The sequence below is a fragment of the Aquarana catesbeiana genome, linkage group LG02 (genome assembly GCF_042186555.1).
Source record: "Aquarana catesbeiana isolate 2022-GZ linkage group LG02, ASM4218655v1, whole genome shotgun sequence".
Lineage (NCBI taxonomy): Eukaryota > Metazoa > Chordata > Amphibia > Anura > Ranidae > Aquarana > Aquarana catesbeiana.
Window position 1 is genome coordinate 269960097 of NC_133325.1, and position 21056 is coordinate 269981152.

The following is a 21056-nucleotide window of genomic DNA, read 5'->3' on the forward strand; positions in this document are numbered from 1 at the left end:
AATAGATACCCAACATGTCATGCTTTGAAATTGCGCACACTCGTGGAATGGAGACAAAATTACGGTACCTAAAAATCCCCATGGGCGACGGTTTAAAAATTTTTTACAGTTACCAGGTTAGAGGAGGTTACCGAGGAGGTCTTTTGCTAGAATTATTGCTCTCACTCTGATGATCGCTGCGATACCTCACGTGTGATTTGAACACCGTTTACATCTACGGGCGTGACTTTCGTATGCGTTTTCTTTGTTGCGTGTGGACGGGGCGCTTTAAAATTACTTTACTTACTTTATTTTCTTTTTTTTTTTTTTTTTTTTTTTACATTTTCCTTTTAAAAAAAGAAAAAAAAAATCTGATTACTTTTACTAATGTCACAAGGAATGTAAACATCCCTTGTGACAATAATAGGTGGTGACAGGTACTCTTTATGGAGGGATCGGGGGTCTAAAAGACCCCAAATCTCTCCTTTGCACTTAAAAGTATTCAGATCGACAAAATTGGTGATTCTGAATACTATCATTTTTTTAAAATCAGCGCCATTGGCACTTAAGTAAACCGGAAGTGACGTTGCTTCCGGGAATTTTACATCAGAGACCCGATTAGAGCCGAATCCGGCCTTGTTCGTGTCTCAGCCTAGCCGGCGGTGGCTTGGGTCTCCAGGAGGGATGGGAGGCCTGGGAAGAGCGGCAGATGGTGGCGATAGTGGGGACGTCCTGTCACACTCCTTTAGGATAACATCTGAGCGGCCTTTAGCTGCATCGGTTGTTATCACTAAACAACCAACTGCCCGCTCTAAAAAAAAGGTACCAGGGCGATGCCTACACCCCAGGGAAATGGTTGACTTTTTCAACACACTTGAACAAGCAAACACATTTTTATTTAAATGGTGCATACAGATAAGGTGATACACTTAAATAAGAACAAAATACAGACGTGCTGTTACTGATTAAAATTTTCGTGTTCGATTAATCGATTTTTTTAAATCGATTAATCGACTAACTTCGATTAATAACGCACATACAGATCCAACTACTTTTAGCCAATTTAGCACCGTTGTTATGGCAACGACCGAAGCCGGACATAGCAGGGCATGGCTAGGACATCACATGTCAAACTCAGCCTCACCTTGCCCATAATCTTAGCCTTACTGTGCCCATAATCGCAGCCTCACCGTGCCCATAATCACAGCCTTACTGTGCCCATAATGTAGTCTTACCGTGCCCGTAATCGCAACCTCACCTTGCCCATAATCGCAGCCTCACAGTAGTCAGTGCCTGTATTATACAGTCTGCGGGCATCTCCCGCTGTGTGTCTCGGAGCTGAGTGTGAAAACTTTGGCCGAGCTGTGAGAAAAGTCCCGCCCTCCTACAGAACACTGCGTCTATCACACAAGCTGATCTGGGAGGAGGGCGGGACTTTTCTCACAGCGCGGCCAAAGTTTTCACACTCGAAGACACACAGCGGGAGATGCCCGCAGACTGTGTATGACATATAGTGGAGGAGGAGGAGGGAGCGGAGCGCTGCAGCCACAGCTTGGCCCAAAGCGGCCCCAGGGCAGGCAGCCTACCGATCAAAAAAATTTTTGATCGATAAAAAAAATGAACGATTAATCGAGGAATTAATCTTTAATTTCCACAGCCCTAAAATAAAAAATGTATTTATTAAACAAAAATGTTATAGATGTAATGGTGTACTGTGTAAAAGGGCAAGTGCACATGGCATTTGGCATACCGGCCCACCAGTCTCTGACACTGAATTTGTAACCACTTCTCCAAGCAAAATTCCTTCAGTTGCAAGATGTTTGTGGGTTTCAGGTGTGTTGCTAGGTGGGAAAAAGACCAGGGGCTTCAGTCCGAAGGTAAATTTGAATAAACCCCGCCCATTTTAAAGTAAGTCAAGCCCGTCAGTGCCCATCAGCGCAGCCTCGCCAGTGCATGGGGAGAGGAGAGCATCCGGTTTACAAAGAGTGGGGATCTCCTGCTTACCCGGCGGGGCCTCAGTGTCACACTAAGTCCCGCCTGCTGGACCGGCATCTATGATGTCACACGTCCCGGCATTGGATCAGTGTGATGTCCATTATAGGAGCCGGGCACTTCGTATGACCCTGCGGCTGCGCCAGGTAAGCAGAAGATCCCTGCTCTGTGTAATCTGGCGGCGCTCACCCCCCCTTCAGAAAAAGCTTGTGCACCCGCCCAGGATTGGCTCTGCAAAGTGGTCCCAGGGCTATCCTGGTAGGCCAGTCTGGCCTTGCATAGCCCCGAGTTCCCTGCCAACCCCAGGCTTTGGGACTCAGGGCTAATAATTGTCAACAACTAGTACGAGACCCAGGCTTTTTAGGGGCCCACTCGGGGCTGTAGCCCGAGTCAGCCCACCTTCCGACGCCACTGTTGGGTTTCCTTATATGAACTGCCCTTTTCCAATTCCCCCTACAAAATTTCAGTGGACATACACCAAATTCAAGCAATTTGACCTAGGCACATAGTGTTTGTTAGTAGTGTCCCATGTCTTTCTGCTGCTCCGTTCCTCTTATCAGCATAACTTCTAAGACATATTACGACACAGGAGATAAACACAGCCCAAAATTAGTGTCGGGGTGGGTGCTATAAATAGATTAGCAGAGAGCATGTCGTGCAACAGCACAGTTCTGCACATTCTTGCTGTGCCACTGTGTGGGGGGGGGGGGGGGGGGGGGAGTTGTGCCTTTCCTCCAATCAGCTGTCACACAGTGTATGTCAAGAATTCACTCCTACTGCCGAATGAGGAAGTAAAAATTTTAACACGATGTTGGAATTCTACAGAATATATCAAGCTGAAGACAGCAGATATACATGTAAAACTTATGTAGGGAGATTGGTTTCATCCCTATGTATCATCTGAGGCTGTTCACTTCACTGGGTATAGGAGAGGGTTTACATCCACTTTAAGACATGTCTATGACTAGGGCAGTCCATAGCCCTCTATTCTTTCATTTTGAACCACTCTTTCATGGATTTGCTAGCGTACTTAGAGTCCTTATCACAATGAAAGGCTCAACTGCAACTATAATTTATATGATGCATAACATTTGATTGACTTGATGACTATGAGCTGCCCAGGCCGCAAATCAGCCCAAACAATAACTTTAAAAACACCATACTTCATTGTTATGTTCTTCTCATGAAATAATGCATATTGGTTTGCAGTAAACATGTCTGTTACCAAACAACTATCTTTGATTGATCAATCTTTAGTACATTGTTTAAGAAGGCATGGTCTTTGCCCATATGTACAATGGCAACCTATACTCTTGCTCCAACATTCTTGTTTACACAGAAAATGTTTTTTTGTATTAACATACCCCTTATGCAAGTTGAATTGATGCAATCTTTTACAGATGAATTTTGAAAACAAATGTTTGCAAGAACCCGTTAACATCCCATGATGACATTTTAGGATTCTTTTAGACCACTTTGAGCATCAAACTATCAGGTCCTGGGATAGATTTGCTGGCCTGGCCAGTCCCAGACAAATTAGAATTTGTTTAACTATCTACGCCACTTGTAGATTACTTTCATTATGAAATAATCCTAGTGAAATGATTAATTTCAAATAGTTTGTCATCTTTTTTAAATCCATAGACATTCACAACTATCTTTCTGAGAGCTTTATTGATCTTGGAATGACGATACCACACATGTCAATAGCGAAGAGAGCACCAGACCCTAGATATATGAGGTTTAAATGAAGCAAGTTATTATTTATACTCCCCTAAGAAGTTTCTAATCATTGACACTAGGGTTGCACAGATACCGATATCTGTGCCAATATGGAGCATTTGCACGGGTACTTGTACAAATGCTCCGATACCTAAAACCAATACCTTTTGGTGCAATATGAGCCCATAGAAAATGAATAGGCTTAAATTGTACTCCAAAATATTACATGCGATTTGAACAGGAATGCAGTGCGATTCCTGTCTAAATTGCATGTGGTTTCCCCCACCGTTCCTGTGTGAGCCCAGGCTCATCATAGTGAATTCAGCCTGTGTTCACAAAGGTGCAGTGTAGGAAACCACATGCGATTCGGACAGGAATCACACCACATTCCTGTTCAGACTGCATGCGATTCTTTGCTGTGTGGCTCAAATCACACTGCAAAGGTATCGATATGGGCGATTACTTGACCAAACGTATCGGTACTCGTACTCGCTGGTAAAAAAAAGAAAAAAAAATGGTATCGGTGCAACCCTAATTGACGCCTAATGTAAAATAAAAGATTATTATTTAATGGAGCTGAAGTGGTATCAAATGTAGACGTGCAAATAATTTTTTTCAGTAAAAAAAAAAAAAATCCAAATTTTGAAGAAATTTATAGTCAACTTTATGTGTCATTTGCTCTGTATCCCCTTTATCAAAATGCACCAACTAAATCAAGATCTAAAGTTATATGCTGAAAAAGACAAACAATTGCCATGAGGTACACTTTTTCACATCACTGTATTTTCATGTTCAAAATAATGGCACTACCCTTCCATTTAAATAGTTTAGTTGTGCAAAAGTGTAAGATACGCATGTAACCACAGTAAACGATCAAATGTGTGAATGTGCGAAGAACAAAAAAAATGATTGTATTCTTTTTTACCCTAAGCACATTTTTAGAAAAATGCTTGATGCTTGTGTTTTGGAAAACTATTCTAAAAGAAAAAGGAGATACAAAAAGGAAAGATCTTTTAACAGTTGTGATTTAAATAGCCTTTTATGTGCGTACTTTATGAATGTCTTGAAAATATATTCAGAATTACCACTTTAAATTGTCAAAAACAGCACACTGTCAGCTGAAGATAGATCTGTTAACCTACCTGGTCTACCTCAGTACAATTTGTCTATCAAGCACTTTAAAGAGCAATAAGTGTTGATAAAGTATGCTCAGCACAGGGCTTAAGATTATTCAATTATTTAAGCACTTCCTCTGCTGTATTCCCTTGCATGTTACAAATACATTTCCAGTTTGAATTATTTAGAAACACTTTTTAGGGAAATTATAGTGAGCACTTTAAAAACAACTCAGCAGAACACTTAGTTATACCTGTTTGGGATACTGCAGCATTGATTCCTGTACACATCCTGCAATCCTGCGCCCAAAATCTCCTCCACCATTTAAAATCTGTTGAGGAGATGGAATCATTTGCCTCACAGAGGAATGGTTCAAATCCACGTGAAAGTCAGCGGACATCTTCTTGTTGGCTTTAATATCAAACAGGGATAGCGTGACAAAAAATGGTTCAACCTGGACATGAAAAAAAGCACACACACAGGAGTCATTACATTGGAAGTTCATACATGGGTTTTAATCAAATGAGTGTTTAACAGAACGTATGGTCTAACCTAAGGGTCTATTGATAGTTGAGTCATTCCCCGGGTCTCCAAAGGGACTACAAAGATGGATGCACGTACACTGCAGAGCATATTAAGTGCCTAAAAAACATACCTTATTTTCAGCTCTCAAAAACACAAACTTGGGGCCCACACCTGTCCAATGCAGTGCGTTTTAGTAACATGTCTGTCACAACACATACATTGCATCCAGGAAGTATTCACTGCACTTCACTTTTTCCACATTTTGTTAAGTTAGTCTTATTTCAAAATGTATTGAATTGAATATTTTGCTCAAAAGTCTACAAACAATACCTCATAACGACAACGTTATTTTTAATAAATTTGCAAAGATTTCAAACTAAAAATATCACACGTACATGCCATAAGTATTCACAGCCCTTGCTTAATACTTTGTTGAAGCACCTTTGGCACCAATTACAGCCCAGAGTCTTTTTGAGTATGATGCTACAAGCTTGGCACACCTAGTTTTGGGCAGTTTCTCCCATTCTTCTTTGCAGGACCTATCAAACTCCATCAGGTTGGATGGGGATTGTCCATGCACAGCCATTTTCAGATCTCTCCAGAGAGGTTTAATTGGGTTCAAGTCTAGGTCTAAGGTCTAGAGCGTTATGGAGCAGGTCTTCATTAAGCACGTCTCTGTACATTGCTGCATTCATTGATCGTGACTAGTTTTCCGTCAATCCCGACTAGTCTCCCAGTTCTTGCGCTGAAAAACATCCCCACAACATGATGCTGCCACAACCATGCTTTACTGTAGAGATGGTATTGGCCAGGTGATGAGCGGTGCCTGGTTTCCTCCAGACATGACACTTGCCATTCAGGCCAAAGAGTTCATTCTTTGTTTCATCAGACCATAGAATTTTGTTTATCATGGTATGAGAGTCCTTCATGTGCCTTCTTTCACGTTGTCTTTATTGGGTTTTGTTTGTAGAACTTTGAGGAAAATAATGAATATAATCCATTTTGGAATAAGGCTGTAACCATGATAAAATGTGGAAAAAGTGGAAAGTGCTGTGAATACTTTCCAGATGCACTGTAAATTAGTGGTGCCCCTTATTTTCAAAGGCACTACTAAGCACAGAGGTAATGTATTCGTACACCTTAAAACCCTTAAGTCACTAGCATATGTTGTGGTGTGTTGCATCAGAAAAAATGCTGCTTGCCGATTTTTTGTGTTTTGTTTTGTTTACAGTCAATTCAAATGAATTGACTGTCCTTCTACAACCTGTGTTTATTAATGCAATGCACCAGAACATGAAGTTCTGAAAAGGGAGCTTATGTATAATTGTTAAATTGTAGGCATTGTTTAAACAAATGCCTGCGATTGGAAGATTTGTATAAAGCATCATTGAAATGGTCATTTTGGGGGTTGAATTAACATTTGCCTTTTGCTTTACATGACTGTTTAGTTCTGTATTCTGTAAAATATTTGCCTGCCCTAGAAAATGAAATTCTCCTTCACATACAGTATCTCACAAAAGTGAGTACACGCCTCACATTGTTGTAAATATTTTATTATATCTTGTCATGTGACAAAACTGAAGAAATTACACTTTGCTGCAATGTAAAGTAGTGAGTGTACAGCTTGTATAACAGTGTAAATTTGCTGTCCCCTCAAAATAACAACACACAGTCATTAATGTCTAAACCGCTGGCAACAAAAGTGAGTACACCCCTAAGTGAAAATGTCCAAATTGGCCCAAATTAGCCATTTTCCCTCCCCGTTGTCATGTGGCTCATTAGTGTTACAAGGTCTCAGATGTGAATGGGGAGCAGGTGTGTTAAATTTGGTGTCGTCGCTCTCACTCTCCCATACTAGTCACTGGAAGTTCAACATGGCACCTCATAGCAAAGAACTCAGAGGATCTAAAAAAAAAAAGAATTGTTGCTCTACATAAAGATGGCATAGGCCAGTGATGGTGAACCTTGGCACCACAGATGTTTTAAAACTACATTTCCCATGATGCTCAGCTACACTGCAGAGTGCATGTGTATCATGGGAAATATAGTTCCAAAACATCTGGGGTGCCAAGGTTCGCCATCACTGGCCTAGGCTATAAGAAGATTGCCAACACCCTGAAACGGAGCTGCAGCACGTTGTCCAAGACCATACAGCGGTTTAACAGGACAGGTTCCACACAGAACAGGCCTCAACATTGTCGACCAAAGAAGTTGAATGCACGTGCTCAGCATTATATCCAGAGGTTCTCTTTGGGAAATAGACGTATGAGTGCTGCCAGCGTTGCTGCAGAGGTTTAAGGGATGGGGGGGGGGGTCAGCCTGTCAGTGCTCAGACCATACGCCGCACACTGCATCAAATTGGTTTGCATGGCTGTCGTCCCAGAAGGAAGCCTCTTCTAAAGATGATGCACAAGAAAGCCTGCAGTTTGCTGAAGACAAGCAGAATAAGGACATGGATTACTGGAACCATGTCCTGCGGTCTGATGAGACCAAGATAAACTTATTTGGTTCAGATTGTGTCAAGCGTGTGTGGCGGCAACCAGGTGAGGAGTACAAAGACAAGTGTGTCTTGCCTACAGCCAAGCATGGTGGTGGGAGTGTCATGGTCTGGGGCTGCATTAAGGGCTGCCAGCACTGGGGGAACCATGAAGGCCAACATGTACTGCGACATACTGAAGCATCCCCTCCTTTCAGAGACTGGGCCGCAGGGCAGTATTCCAACATGATAATGACCCCAAACACACCTCCAAGGCGACCACTGCCTTGCTAAAGAAGCTGAGGGTAAAGGTGATGGACTGGCCAAGCATGTCTTTAGACCTAAAGCCAATTGAACATCTGTGGGACATCCTCAAATAGAAGGTGGAGGAGCACAAGGTCTCCAACATTCACCAGCTCCGTGATGTCGTCATGGAGGAGTGGAAGAGGACTCCAGTGGCAACCTATGAACTCCATGCCCAAGAGGGTTAAGGCAGTGCTGGAAAATAATGGTGGCCACACAAAATATTGACACACTGAGCCCAATATTGCCAGAGGTTTAGACATTAATGGCTGTGTGTTGAGTTATTTTGGGGGGGGGACAGTAAATTTACATTGTTATACAAGTGTACTCTCACTACTTTACGCTGTAGCAAAGTGTAATTTCTTCAGTTTTGTCACCTGAAAAGATATAATAAAATATTTACAAAAATGTGAGGGGTGTGCTCACTTTTGTGAGATCCCGTATGCATGAAAGAACAAGATTAGTATAAAATCCTAAGTCAACTGGTTGCATCCCCCTAATCAACTTTAAAGCGGAGCGCCACCCAAAAGGGAAAGCTCCTCTTGTCCGCCTCCTCCCTCCTCCACTGCCACATTTGGCACCTTTTGGGGGGAGGGGGTACCTGGATTTGACAGGTACCCACTCCCACTTCAGGCTCAGTTCCCCGAGGCAAGTCAGAAGTTAGGCTACCCCTCCATTCCCCACAGCCGGCCCACTCACAAAGCGCAGCACGCTTTGCACATGCGCAGTAGGAAACCGGCTGTGAAGCCGCAAGGCTTTACTGCCGGTTGACCTTAGTCAAGATGGCAGCGCCAGCACCTGATAGTCGATTGAAAAATCAGCTCGGGTGAGGACACTGCTGGCTTCCTTGACAGGCAAGGGCCCTAATATTAAAAGTTAGCAGCTACAGTATTTATTTGCTGACTTGATTTTTTTGGGGGGGGGGGGGGGGGGGGGACAGGAGCACCTCTAAGTTTTTCTACTGATCTAATACACGCAACAGTTTACACTTTCACACATGCTGTCTGATTAGGTCTGCCTGTCCATTTTTCAGGTGGACCTGATCGGACACTCCATTCACCTCTATGGAGCGATGGGTGTCAGCTGTGACATGTCCGCTGACATCTTTTGCTATCCGATCCGGTCCTCCAAATCCAGAGGGACGAAGACCCTATTTTCCATCAGTCTGGCGGATTGGATGTAATCGGATGAAAATGGACATGTGGATCCGTTTTCATCCAATCTCCCCATAGAGGAGAGCGGGGCTCTGACAGGTCCATCTCAGCACAGTGAGCGGAGACGGACCCGTCAATCCGCCTGCTCAGTGGGCATCAGTGGCTCGATCCCCACTGAGCAAGCAGCGTCCGTCAAAACAGACGCGCCCTGTATGAAAGGGGCCTTAGGGAGGCTTCTACTTGCTATAAATTTGGCAAAAAGTCAACCAAATAATTCCTTGCAGCCTGGTTTGGAGTAAAGAACTGTTATAACAGGGACTATACAATGCAATTGAATGACTTATACTGTAGTTGTCAATTATAGTGAAGGTAAGGCTCGATTCACACAGGGGCAACACGACTTCAGCGCGACTTTGCATGGCGACTTCAACGCGGCTTTAGCAAATTACAACGCGACTTCAAGTCGCCTCCAGGACAGGCGACTTCGGCTGTGGCCAATCACAGGACAATCAGCTCTCTGGGAGGGAGGGGTTTGCCTGGGCAAACGAAATTTTTTGCCTGCAAAGTCGCTTGACTTTAGAGAGAGATCCGACTTGGAGGCGACTTCCATTGATTTCTATGGTACAGGTCGCCTACCAAGTCGGATCCAAGTAGTACAGGGAGTACGCTCTGAAGTCGGAGCGACTTCAGTAGTGTCCATTAAGACGCTCCCATTCACTGTCATGTGAATCTCTTTCTGGGGCGACTTGGGGCGACTTGAGGGGCGACAAGTCGGATCCCAAGTCGTCCCAGTGTGAACCGAGCCTAACAACACAGAAAAGCTCCTAAAGACTACCGCCTAAATTAAAACAAAGAGAGCGATAAGAAATGGACTATGGTGTTTACAGGCTCTCATTACCAAATTGGTCATTAAATGAGGAGCCACACCTAATCAATATTTTAAGCATTCTTAACTATAGTACTCTGAAAAAAGGTCTAAACACAAAACTCCAACTCAATAACAGTTTTAATTTGCATAAGCAAGGAACACAAAAATATAAACAAAAATCCTGTACTGTACAATACAATGATGTACATTGCCCAAAAAAGTTAAGAGCTAGTTGCAAGTCAGAGCGGTCGTTAAACAGGTAAGTTGTTTAAGGAGGAGAGTCTGAATAGTTCAGGAGAGTATCTGGCTAAATACCAGCAGCACTGCCAGTTGCAGTTATATATAGAAATATTGTTTTTACACTGGATTTCCTTGATGCTTACATTTGTAGTAGGTCCCTCTTCATTTTCAGCCACACAGCTTTGAAGATTAAAAGATAAATCATTACATTTCACCAGTATCCTTTTCCCAAACTTCTCTTCAAAGGGCTTTACCTCTGGTTCAATTCCAGAGAAGTCAAGCTTCTGCAAGGACAAAGATGGGTTTGTTAAACTCAAAATTATAAAGCAATTAAATCCATGTGCTGGATAATTTTTCTTATGACTAATTTAGGGCAGCAAATGCTCATAAAATAGTGGCAGGCTGCTCTGGCAGAGACTATCCATGTCACAAAACGTGCTACTTATTGGGCACTTTCAATGATGGGTTAGCTCATTAAACAATGATCTTACTTAAAATAAAGAACAAGTTCACCTTTTGTAACATGCTACACCCATATTTAGGGCGTAATGTGTAAAATTTTACTGCTCTGGCGCCCGCACCCAACCAATCTCCCCCCCCTTTGACAGCGAGTGGGGATCTTCTCCCCACCGCTCACTGTCACAATTAAATAAGACAAAGATGCGGCCGTGTGGGGCTCCGCCTATCTGGCCGTATCATTCAGAGTATTCTGTAAATAAGAAAACTACAAAAGCCAACAGCCTTTACGGCTGTCGGCTTGCAGTTTTCAATGAGCTACCAGTGTGCTGTTGAGCGCTCTAGGTAGTTCATTCAGTCTTCCTGGCAGTGCGTAACTGACAGTTTACACTGAGTGTCTGCAGGAGCCCTGCACGGCACCTGCAGGGCCGCAGTAAAAATAACAAATGCACATTTTTTACCTGCAAAAAGATGTGCATTTATTATTATTATTATTTTTTTTTTTTTTACAAAAGGTGACCTTATTCTGAGCCCAGTGAGGTGAAAAGATTATGCAACCAAAAAAAACTTACAATATATATGCATGCAGCTAGTTTTTACCTGTGTGTCTGAATCCAAAGCAAAAAGCTTGACTCTGCTTTCATTTTTCAATTTGGCTTCTGCTTCTCTTGTACTCTAGAAAAATAAATATAGAAAACAAGTTGTTTGATATATATTTTTTTTTTTAAGGGTATAACTATACACACACACACAGATCAGCCATACCATTATGATCCTTGACCCATAAAGTATAACATTGCTTATCTGGTTACATGGCATCTAAAAGGTGGGATCTATTAGGCACCAAATGAACCCTGAATTTGATCTGTTGAAATCAGAAAAAAATGGGCAAGCGTAAGCATTTAAGCAACTTTTACAAGGGCCAAATTGTAATAGCCAGAAGACTGGGACAGAGCAACTCCAGAACTGCCGTTTCTGTGGCATGTTTCCAGTCTGCAGTGGTCAGGACCTACTAAAATGCTCCAAAAATCGGTGGCAGGGTCATGGTCAGGTGTAGTTAGTGTCTGCGTAAACTCCTTCAAATGATTGTGTTCAGCTGTTTTCACTGAAAGATGATTTGTATAAGTACAGAACATAGCCTTTGGGCATTCCCCGGCTCTGAAGGCTATTGTTAATGTTACTGCACGCAATGCCATTGTATACTGTTTGGCTTCCAAACTTGTTGAAACAATTTCAATAAAGGTCCTTCCAGCAGCGAGCCCTGACATCAACCCTATTAAAAACCTTTGCAATAAATTGGAATGCAGACAGTGAACCACGTTTTCTCGCCTAACAACCACTTAACCTGACAAATTCTCTTTCTGGATGAGTAAAAACAAATTTCTGACAAATTGCAGACAACTGACGGGCAATACCGTGTTAATGCCCATGGTTTTGGAATGGCATGCCCAACAAGCACATATACTGCGATGGTGAGGTGTTCCAAACTTTTAACCATATAGTGTATCTACATGACTATTTCCAATAATGAAAGACATTGGTTGGAATAGGTAAGTACACAGAGAGTGAGTTTGCAGCTCATCAAATAACCCTAAAAATAACCATCATAATAATGCAAAAAAATGAACAATATACAGAAATGGAGGCACACAGCTTTAGGAAATTATGCTTTGTTTTCCATCTCACTAACAGATAAAAATCATATACTGTATATTACTTACACATAAACTCTGGCATACAGGATTATGTCACAAAATAAATAACCATTAAGAGCAGCAGGGGGCAATTTATTTGTAATTGAAACATTTTTTTAAACAATATACAGCTACTTTCCACCTGCTATTCATTAGGCTTTCCAGCAACATTTGCCAAACCATAATTGATTAGATTTTATTAGTGTTCAGAAGTTCATAGCACACTGTTTTATAATTTGTACAATTAAAATACAACTGTGCCACAGTGAAGATGTTAGCCTAACTCCAGATGTTTAAGTACAATCCAAACCAAAGATGATGACGACAGCACAGAAGATTGAGAGCCAGCATAACCACACTGGGAATTTGTGAACCCTTGAACTGAATAGCTGGTGAGGAAGTGGTAGAGAAGCATGTGTCAGCTGAAGTGCTAAGAAAACAGCAAAACCTACTGTACAATTCACAATAAACACACACAAAGGATGACCAACTGCCAGAAGTTTGCTTAGTTACATCACCATAGGATAATCTTTACCCTGCACACATATTTTTTAACCCATTATACAGTTTTAGAAGAGAACAAATGCAGCATAGACAAATGGACTCCAAAACGTGGCTATGTATAAAAATAATCGTACAAAATTTGATTACAATGACAAGAAATTAATTAGATAGGTAAATGGATTAAAAACATATGAGTGGCTAACACAGGTACGTTCAACACAGTGATGGTAATGTGAACACAACGTTGATATTAGGTACAGATCAACAGACATCCAATCCTCTTCAAGGATGCTCCTGTTTAAAGGCTAAAGTGATCTTTGTTCACCTTTTTTTTTTTTTTTTTTCTAAACTCCAAAATTCTGCAGGTGGTGGATGCACACAGACGGGCCCCCTTGCATGAGGGTTCAGCTACCAGAGACTGATTGATGGTCTGCTTTTCCATACAATATCTCCCATTTATATCCTTAAAGCAAGCCTATAAGCTGTAAACAGCTCTTGCTGGATATGCTTTATTGTTGAACTCACGACCTTTTTACATCCTAAGTCTAAGTGGGCTTCAGCCGCTTGAAAATAGTCCATTTTAACCAATCTTAGGGTCCAGCCTTTTTACACATCGCTTATTCACTGGAAAATGGATTATTGATTTTAAAAAAAGGAAGATTGTGTCACAACGGTGGCCAATCATTTACCTGCTCCAATGCTCGCCCAGTGATATTTGCTGGATTGTCGCCATGTTGGCCCTGGGTTAGGCTCAGCCTGACTCTGGGTATTGTACTCCCTCTATCCCTCTCCTGAAGAAGTGGTTACACCGCAAAACATGCCAAGATAACATAGTTATTCACTCTGGAACTAGCTTCCCAGGCAAAAGTGGGCCCAATTTTTGGAAGTATAGCAACCGTCAAGAGGGATATCTCTGTATAGTTGGAATGTTAATGTTATTCCTGTATTGTGTAATTTAATATCTGAGGAAAAAACTTTTTTGTATATAATAAAATTTGTGCCTTTAAGAAACATCTTGTGTATGTCCTGTGACGTTACTGTGAAAATCCTACTGCCCCAACTTCCTTCCATTTTTTTCTGACAATATTTGGGACGTGGGTACCTGTAGATCAATATAGTCTTTACTGAGCAAAGACTTTAGCCATAATTATGAAAAGCAAAACGAGGATGCACAGGTGCTTCCTAATGAGACATTTAATCACAAGCAGTTAAGCATAAATAGCAAAAGGAGGTTTGGTTACTACATACCCGCAGCAGATGGGCGAATGCCGACAGGACACTCGAGGTGACTGGTAGCACAGAATAGCTTGTGGATTGTATATGAGGTGATAGATTAAAAAAATAAAATCAGTGGAGAGAAGGCGGACCTACCAGTGGCGAACCGCCAATGATTGGAATCCACCAACTTTTTTTTTTTTTTTTTTCCATGCTACCACCTCCTATATAAATCACCAGCTATTCTCTGCTACCAGTCACTTTGCTTGTCTCAATAGTCACCTCGAGTGTACTGTCGGCATTCGGCCACCTGCTGCAGGTATGTAATAACCAACCCTCCTTTTGCCATTTATGCTTGGCAGCTTGCGATTAATTTTTTCACCAGTAGTTTTGCAGTTTTTTCATTCTGCTTTTTCTTGGTTATAGTAACACATTTAGAACTGATACCCACATGCTGCAATGCATACCTGCCACTAACACCTTCAACTTTTGTCAGTTGGCATTCCTATTACTCCAGCTTCTTTCCACACTCAATCCTGCCATTTTAAATAAGTTTTGTCAAATATGACTATATGGACAGACATGCAGCTCTATATAAATATCTTATTATATATTTTTAGCTTATATATAGTGGTGGTATTCTAGACTGGCTGTTTACAGCCTCTGGTGGCCCCAGCAGCCTCCTTGTCTGGCCGGTTGGGCCTTTCTCGCCCCTTACGGTCTCACTAGGAATCACCTGTGCATCCTCGCTTTGCTTTTAATTGCGGCTTAAGTACATATTCCTATCCAATGCAGTTCAGTTAGTGGTTTTGTTAAAATTTCAACACATGTATGTGTGTGTGTGTATATATATATATATATATATATATATATATATATATATATATATATATATATATATATATATATATATATATATATATATATATATATATATATCTATCTTGTTGTTTTCACATCATAGAACACCCTTGAGATTAAACAGGAGCATCCCTGAAGAAGAGCATACAATTGGGTGTCTCTGTTAATCTGCACCTAATATCAAGGTTATGTTCACATTACCATCACTGTGTTGAACTTACCTGTATCAGCCGCTCATATTTTTTTAATCCATTTATCTATCTAATAAAGTTCTTGCCATTAGAATAACATTTTGTATGTTGTTTTTCATGCATATCCACGTTTTGGAGTCCATTTGTCTGTGCTGCCAACAATAGTTCCTTATTTTCCTTTTTTGAGAGTATTGGGATGAAAGTACTCCCACCACGGTTCCTATTCTTGATTTTAGTTTTAGGTACATTTAGGCATCATATCTGGTTCCTCTTTCAATACTCTATTACACAATTCCATTGGCTCCCGCTGCTGTCAATCACAGCCAGTGAGGGAGCAGGAGGTGGGGGTCGGGCTGAGTTCTGTGTCTCAGAACAAAAAAAAAACATGGAGAAACGTAATCAGTTTAAGTGACAATACTCTTTAAAACCGACCCGTCACATTAACAGATGTAAGAAAATTAAACATTTTCTATGATTTACGAAACGCTGCTTTGTTTAGAAAAACCTATGCCCTTTAACCTCTTCCCGGCAAGCAAACACATATATGGGTCTCACTAAAGCGGGTCATTTTCCATGGGGCCACAAATGTGCATATGTGTGTTTATGCTGGGAGCGCACTGCACAGCCGACTCCAGGCACAGAGACCAGCTGTCACCAACAGCTCCAGGGCCCCATACAAACAATCGGGAGCCAGGAATTCCAGTTTCCGATCACATGATCATTGTGTAGTGCTCCTGCCCCTGTGTTTTTTTCCCATCCTCTGGAATGGAGAAAAAGATACATTGTATCTTTCTGTCTTTGCTAGAAAAAAAAATTGCAAACCAAAAAAGTTGTGTAAAAAAAATAAAAAATAAAAGTTAAAATAGTTATATCAGGGGTTTGATCTAGGCCAGGCTTAAGGTCAAAGTTCAGAGTCCATGTGCTTGAGGCAGGATTAAAAAAACTTTAACTTAGTACCAGTGTCAGTTAAAGTGATTGTAAACGATCACCTTGTAAAACAAGCCATTCAGATTAAAATAGAAATGAAATGCAAAACATTTTTGTCTAGAGATTAAAAAAAAAAATGAATACCTTTTCCCCCTTATTTGTAAGTGATCATATTTCTTCTGTTCTCAGCTGCATAAGAGCTGTGGGGAAGAGAAACAGCAGCACACTTAGCTTCCCAGTGAATGACTGAGCTTCCCAGTGAATGACTGTGCAATGGGGCGTGTCAGGACAAGTCTGATCATTGGAGGAAAGCACACAGTTCACAACATAGCTAGAGAACTGACCACGTTGTGATCTCATGCTTAGTGTGGTCAGTTTTTAATGGGACAGCAAAGGGACTGGCAGGAACACCAGGGATTTCACAAAGGAAGCAATACAAAGAGCCCATACACTTTACCCTAATTGCCTCCACTATATATTCAAGCTGCTCTCCTCCAGGGAGCAAAAAGGCCAGTAGAAGGAGCTGTGAGCCCCGAGCGCGTAGCCTGTACTATCCCTGTATCATCCCCAACACCAGCCTGGACATTTGCCATGCATTAGTGACGTCATCTCCGCTTCTGCGCTCCAGAGTGGTCAGCGTGGAGCTTTCCATGCACTGGATGCAGCGGTTCAGCCTGTTTACAGACTCCACACCCAGACGCCTGAGGGAATTAAATCCGAGCCGGAAACAAGATAACAGCACATCCCAGGACGCTTTCCATCTCAAAGAAACACCTCTACCCTGCGAACCAGTAAGTGTAATTGTTACACTAACTTTCATTTTTGCATAAACAAGCTACCACAGTTGGCGCCTCCACACCCCTTCTTTTTTCAACATTGATTATCAACAGAGGTAATGGACACCCTCTGAGGATAGCTGCCTCCTCATTCTAGAATTTGCCTGCCCTATGTTAATGTGCTATTAATTCTACCATTGTACTATTTACCTTAGACATCACATGCTGCGGAGCGCCGGAGACCCCCCCTTTTTGTTTCTCTGCTGAATACAAAGAGAACAGGATACTTTCTTATACTAGTACATGGTACAGTAGGAACATATCAGGAATATGAAGTGTTGGGGTAAAAATGCTTTCATGTCAGTGTGTTTTAGGGTAAAAAAAAACCAAAAAAACAATACAGGCAAGGCAGTCCCCGGGTTACAAACAAGATAGGGGCTGTAGGATTGTTTTTAAGTTGAATCTGTTTGTAAGTCGGAACAGGTACATTTTTTAAGTGTAGCTCCAGCCAAAAAATCTATCTTTTAGGCTTTTTGGATAGCATAGGGAAGGGTCATCACCCCTGTAACATTTGTTTTGCTGTCTGTGCCCCTGTTCAGAAGATTTCACCTCACTTTCTGTCCCAATGACAATTGGATTTTGAAAATTGTGGGTTATTAGGGAAACAAGGATTGGTGATAAAGCATCAGTGGAGACATCTTTTCCCCATATTAACTCTTACAGGAGAGAATTTCCCTTCCTAGGGGTAGATTTCCTCTCACTTCCTGTTGTCCAACTCCGTTTGTAAGTAGGAGTCGTTTGTAAGTCGGATGTTTGTAAGTAGGGGACCGCCTGTATGTGACTTTTATTTCTGGGCCCTACTGCGGGTACAAACAACATACACATACATTTGGTATCCCAGCAATTGTCCGGAAGAGAATAATTTGTTTTGGGGTGGTCTTAGGTGGTAGGTCATGGTATTGGCAAGAATTCTACAGCTAAATTATTTTCAAAAATCTTTAAGCAAAGGAAAAGCCCAGATTCAGGAGATTTCCATTACTATTTACCACCAAAAAAAAAAAAAAAAAGTGCGTTATAATTCACCTGGATATATTAAGAAATAGCTTGACACAGTATGTGTAGTTTTACTAACACATGCCAAAGCTGCAAACTGTTAAGACATAAAGATTTATTTAACCCTTCGTCATGAGATCATATAAATCCCTGATCAACCTCCTAGCAAATGTAATAATTCCCATAGCCCTATATATGATGATGACTGTACATTTTTTAAACTAATCAATACTTTTAGCGAATATCACTTTTGTAAGAGTTTCACATTTTTACTGCTCTAATAACGTTTTATTTAAAGGCTTACATCAGGATTAAACATGTTGACAAGATACATCATGTCTGGTAATTAGCAGTGATATACATAACTCAAATTAAACTAGTTCATACGTGAACTGGTATCACATTAGAATACTAGAACTGTAAGTTGCCTATTTTACATCTCTTGGAAAGAATATTCCATCGTTAACTTATAACTTTCTGGAGTTCACCAGAATTTGTGTGAAACTGTGGCGAATGCCTCAGTAAAATCCAGATGCCCTCTGTCTAAATTCCTACTAACTTTCTCAAGGTATGCCAACAGGTTGGTCTTACAAGAATTTACTTTCATAAATCTATGCTAGTTTTTACTTATAACAACATTATCACAAATTTTTGAATTTAGTCCCTCGCCAGCCTCTCACATATTTTCATGGCTAAAAAACTGAACGACTGGCAAAAAAAGCCCATACTTTAGTCCAGCCATTTACTAATTTTACAATGCAGTATTTTAAATGTTACCTGTAAAATTACTTTAAGACTTCATGTTGCATGGTTAGGAGCATTCTTGTTAAACGCTGTACTTTCCATTGGAATGCATGCAGTTCTGTTCAAATGAATAATGCTGTTTGAATTGTGTTTCAAATAAACCTCATTTGCACGAAAACATCCATTGACATGATCCCCTAATCCAGGGGTAGGCGACCTCAGCCCTCCAGCTGTGGTGAAACTACAAGTCCCATGATACATTGCAAGACCCTAACAATTACAGGCATGACTCCTAGATTCAGAGACATGATGGGATTTGTAGTTTCACCACAGCTGGAGTGCAGAGGTTGCCCCCCCCCCCCACCTAATCTGTCCTCATAACTTCTCAATCACCATGCCTAGAAAACATCTGGCTGGGTGTAAAATGTCAGCACACCGAGCCAGGTTGTTTTTACACTGCATTACACTGCATTTCTTTATGAATGTTTGAAGTAGTGAGGGGCTGGGGAAGGGAGGTTGATCTGCTCTTAGATTTCTTTTGTTTGGTTTGATAAGTGCAAAAAATACCACTTAAATTTTGCCAAAAATCTTTTGAGTTGATAGATTCTCTGACTCTGCATAATGAGAGTTATGTAGATGACGAGGGTGGAGGGAGATGAGGAGAGATCTGGGTTCTTTGAAATGAGTCAGATATGAAGAAGGATAGGCTGACAGCACAAGCTTTGGAATTCACAGCCAAAATACACTGTGTTGTCAGGTCAATAAGAAAAGTAAAAGCACACTACATTTCCGGCACACCAAGAGTTTTTATAGTACTTGCAGCATGTTTAAATGAGATAAAACATAGGGGAATGGAGCATGCATTGCAGCAATGTACTTTTTTTTTTAATGACATATGCTTTAAACAGTATATTGAGAATTTTATTGGTCACGACTTTTCATCCAAGTTCAAAGTACATTTTCTGTTTTTCTTTGAGCCACAATATTTCTGCCTCTGCTCTGCTGTTTCATGTAAACCACTATGGTGGCTTTGTTTGGGTCCATCACTCTGAGCTCAAAGACATTGATCTGGAGATGATCTTCCAAGCTTACACTGAAAAACTGTGGAAGACTCCTCTCCAGCCCAATGGGTTCCCATTCATTGTGAGAATCTTGAAGACCACTGGGAGGAAAGATTTCCCTGTTTGAAGCGCTGGACCGTTTATGCACCAGGCCAAGTAATGGACTTGTTATGCACCAGGTTTAGAGAGTCAGGCAAAAGATGGTTCAGAGACTGAACCTGCCTTTCCCACGCTGCCAGAACGTTGAACTGCAACAATCTAGAATGATATTGGGCATATGGGGACTGCCTCAAAGGAGGGCACCATCAGGGCAAAGACCCTCATTTCTGGAGATTTAGGATCCCCTTGAACATATGCAAAGGATGATGGCTGACTGTTCTTGGAGAAAAAGGTTGTCCAGATATCCCATAATAGTAATGCCCCGTAAGAGCAAGAACAAGGGCTACCACCTTGGTGAAGACCCGAGGTGCAGTGGACAGGTTAAAAGGGAAGGGCCACAAACTGGTAATGTTGTACATCCACAGCAAAGTGCAGGTAGCACTGAAGCACTGGGAAGATGGGAATGTGTAAGCACACATCCAAGATGACCAGAAAAGCCGTTCCCATATCCCCTGGGTGGAGGGAAGCAATGAGTGACCAGGCAAAAATTTATGCAGAACTTCTGAGCCCCAAAAAATCTGTTGAGTCAGTATTCAGATTCAGTATGAGGACAGTCTCTTTTTTCGCTTTTTGGACAGTGAACAAGTTGTAATAAAAAAAAAAAAAAAAACTGAAATCTCTCTTTCTGGCACACAAAGTATGACCCTTTGGGAGAAAAGCTGCCCCAGAGGTCCACAGGGGAAATGCTGCAGATACCCCTTGCTTTGTTAGTCAAACATGAACAGGCAGGATCCTCCAGGGCAGCCCCATTTGTGCCTATGATCTGCTATGGTATAGGTGTGGGAACTCCAAGGGGTCTTCACATTACACTGTAGGGCAGAAGGGGGTACCACCTGTGATTCTAACTGAAGGCAGGTGTATGTGGTAAAGAGGGCAAAAGAAGCCGAGACTTTATTTGTCATACCTGGAGCTCTGCTGACAAACCCTTAAGGGGCTGGAGAATCGCCTTGGGCTCATTTAAAGGGCAAGAGCCCTAATCCCTGCAGCCATCTTCAAGTGCATGGCACTCCCCAGGCAGATAAGATAGGGTGTCGGGGACA

General features: G+C 41.6%; 1 protein-coding gene across 14 annotated transcripts in view; it reads right to left on the reverse strand.

Moving 5' to 3' along the window:
- Positions 1–21056, reverse strand: part of DOCK9 (dedicator of cytokinesis 9) — a 433207-nt gene that overhangs the window by 183774 nt on the left and 228377 nt on the right. For all 14 annotated transcript variants that reach the window (XM_073614422.1, XM_073614424.1, XM_073614413.1 and 11 more), the window contains exons 10-12: positions 11432–11506; positions 10519–10659; positions 5063–5263 (exon numbers count right to left, since the gene is read on the reverse strand). In XM_073614422.1, the coding sequence (XP_073470523.1) occupies positions 5063–5263; positions 10519–10659; positions 11432–11506 (417 nt within the window). The remainder of the gene's footprint in view (positions 1–5062; positions 5264–10518; positions 10660–11431; positions 11507–21056) is intronic.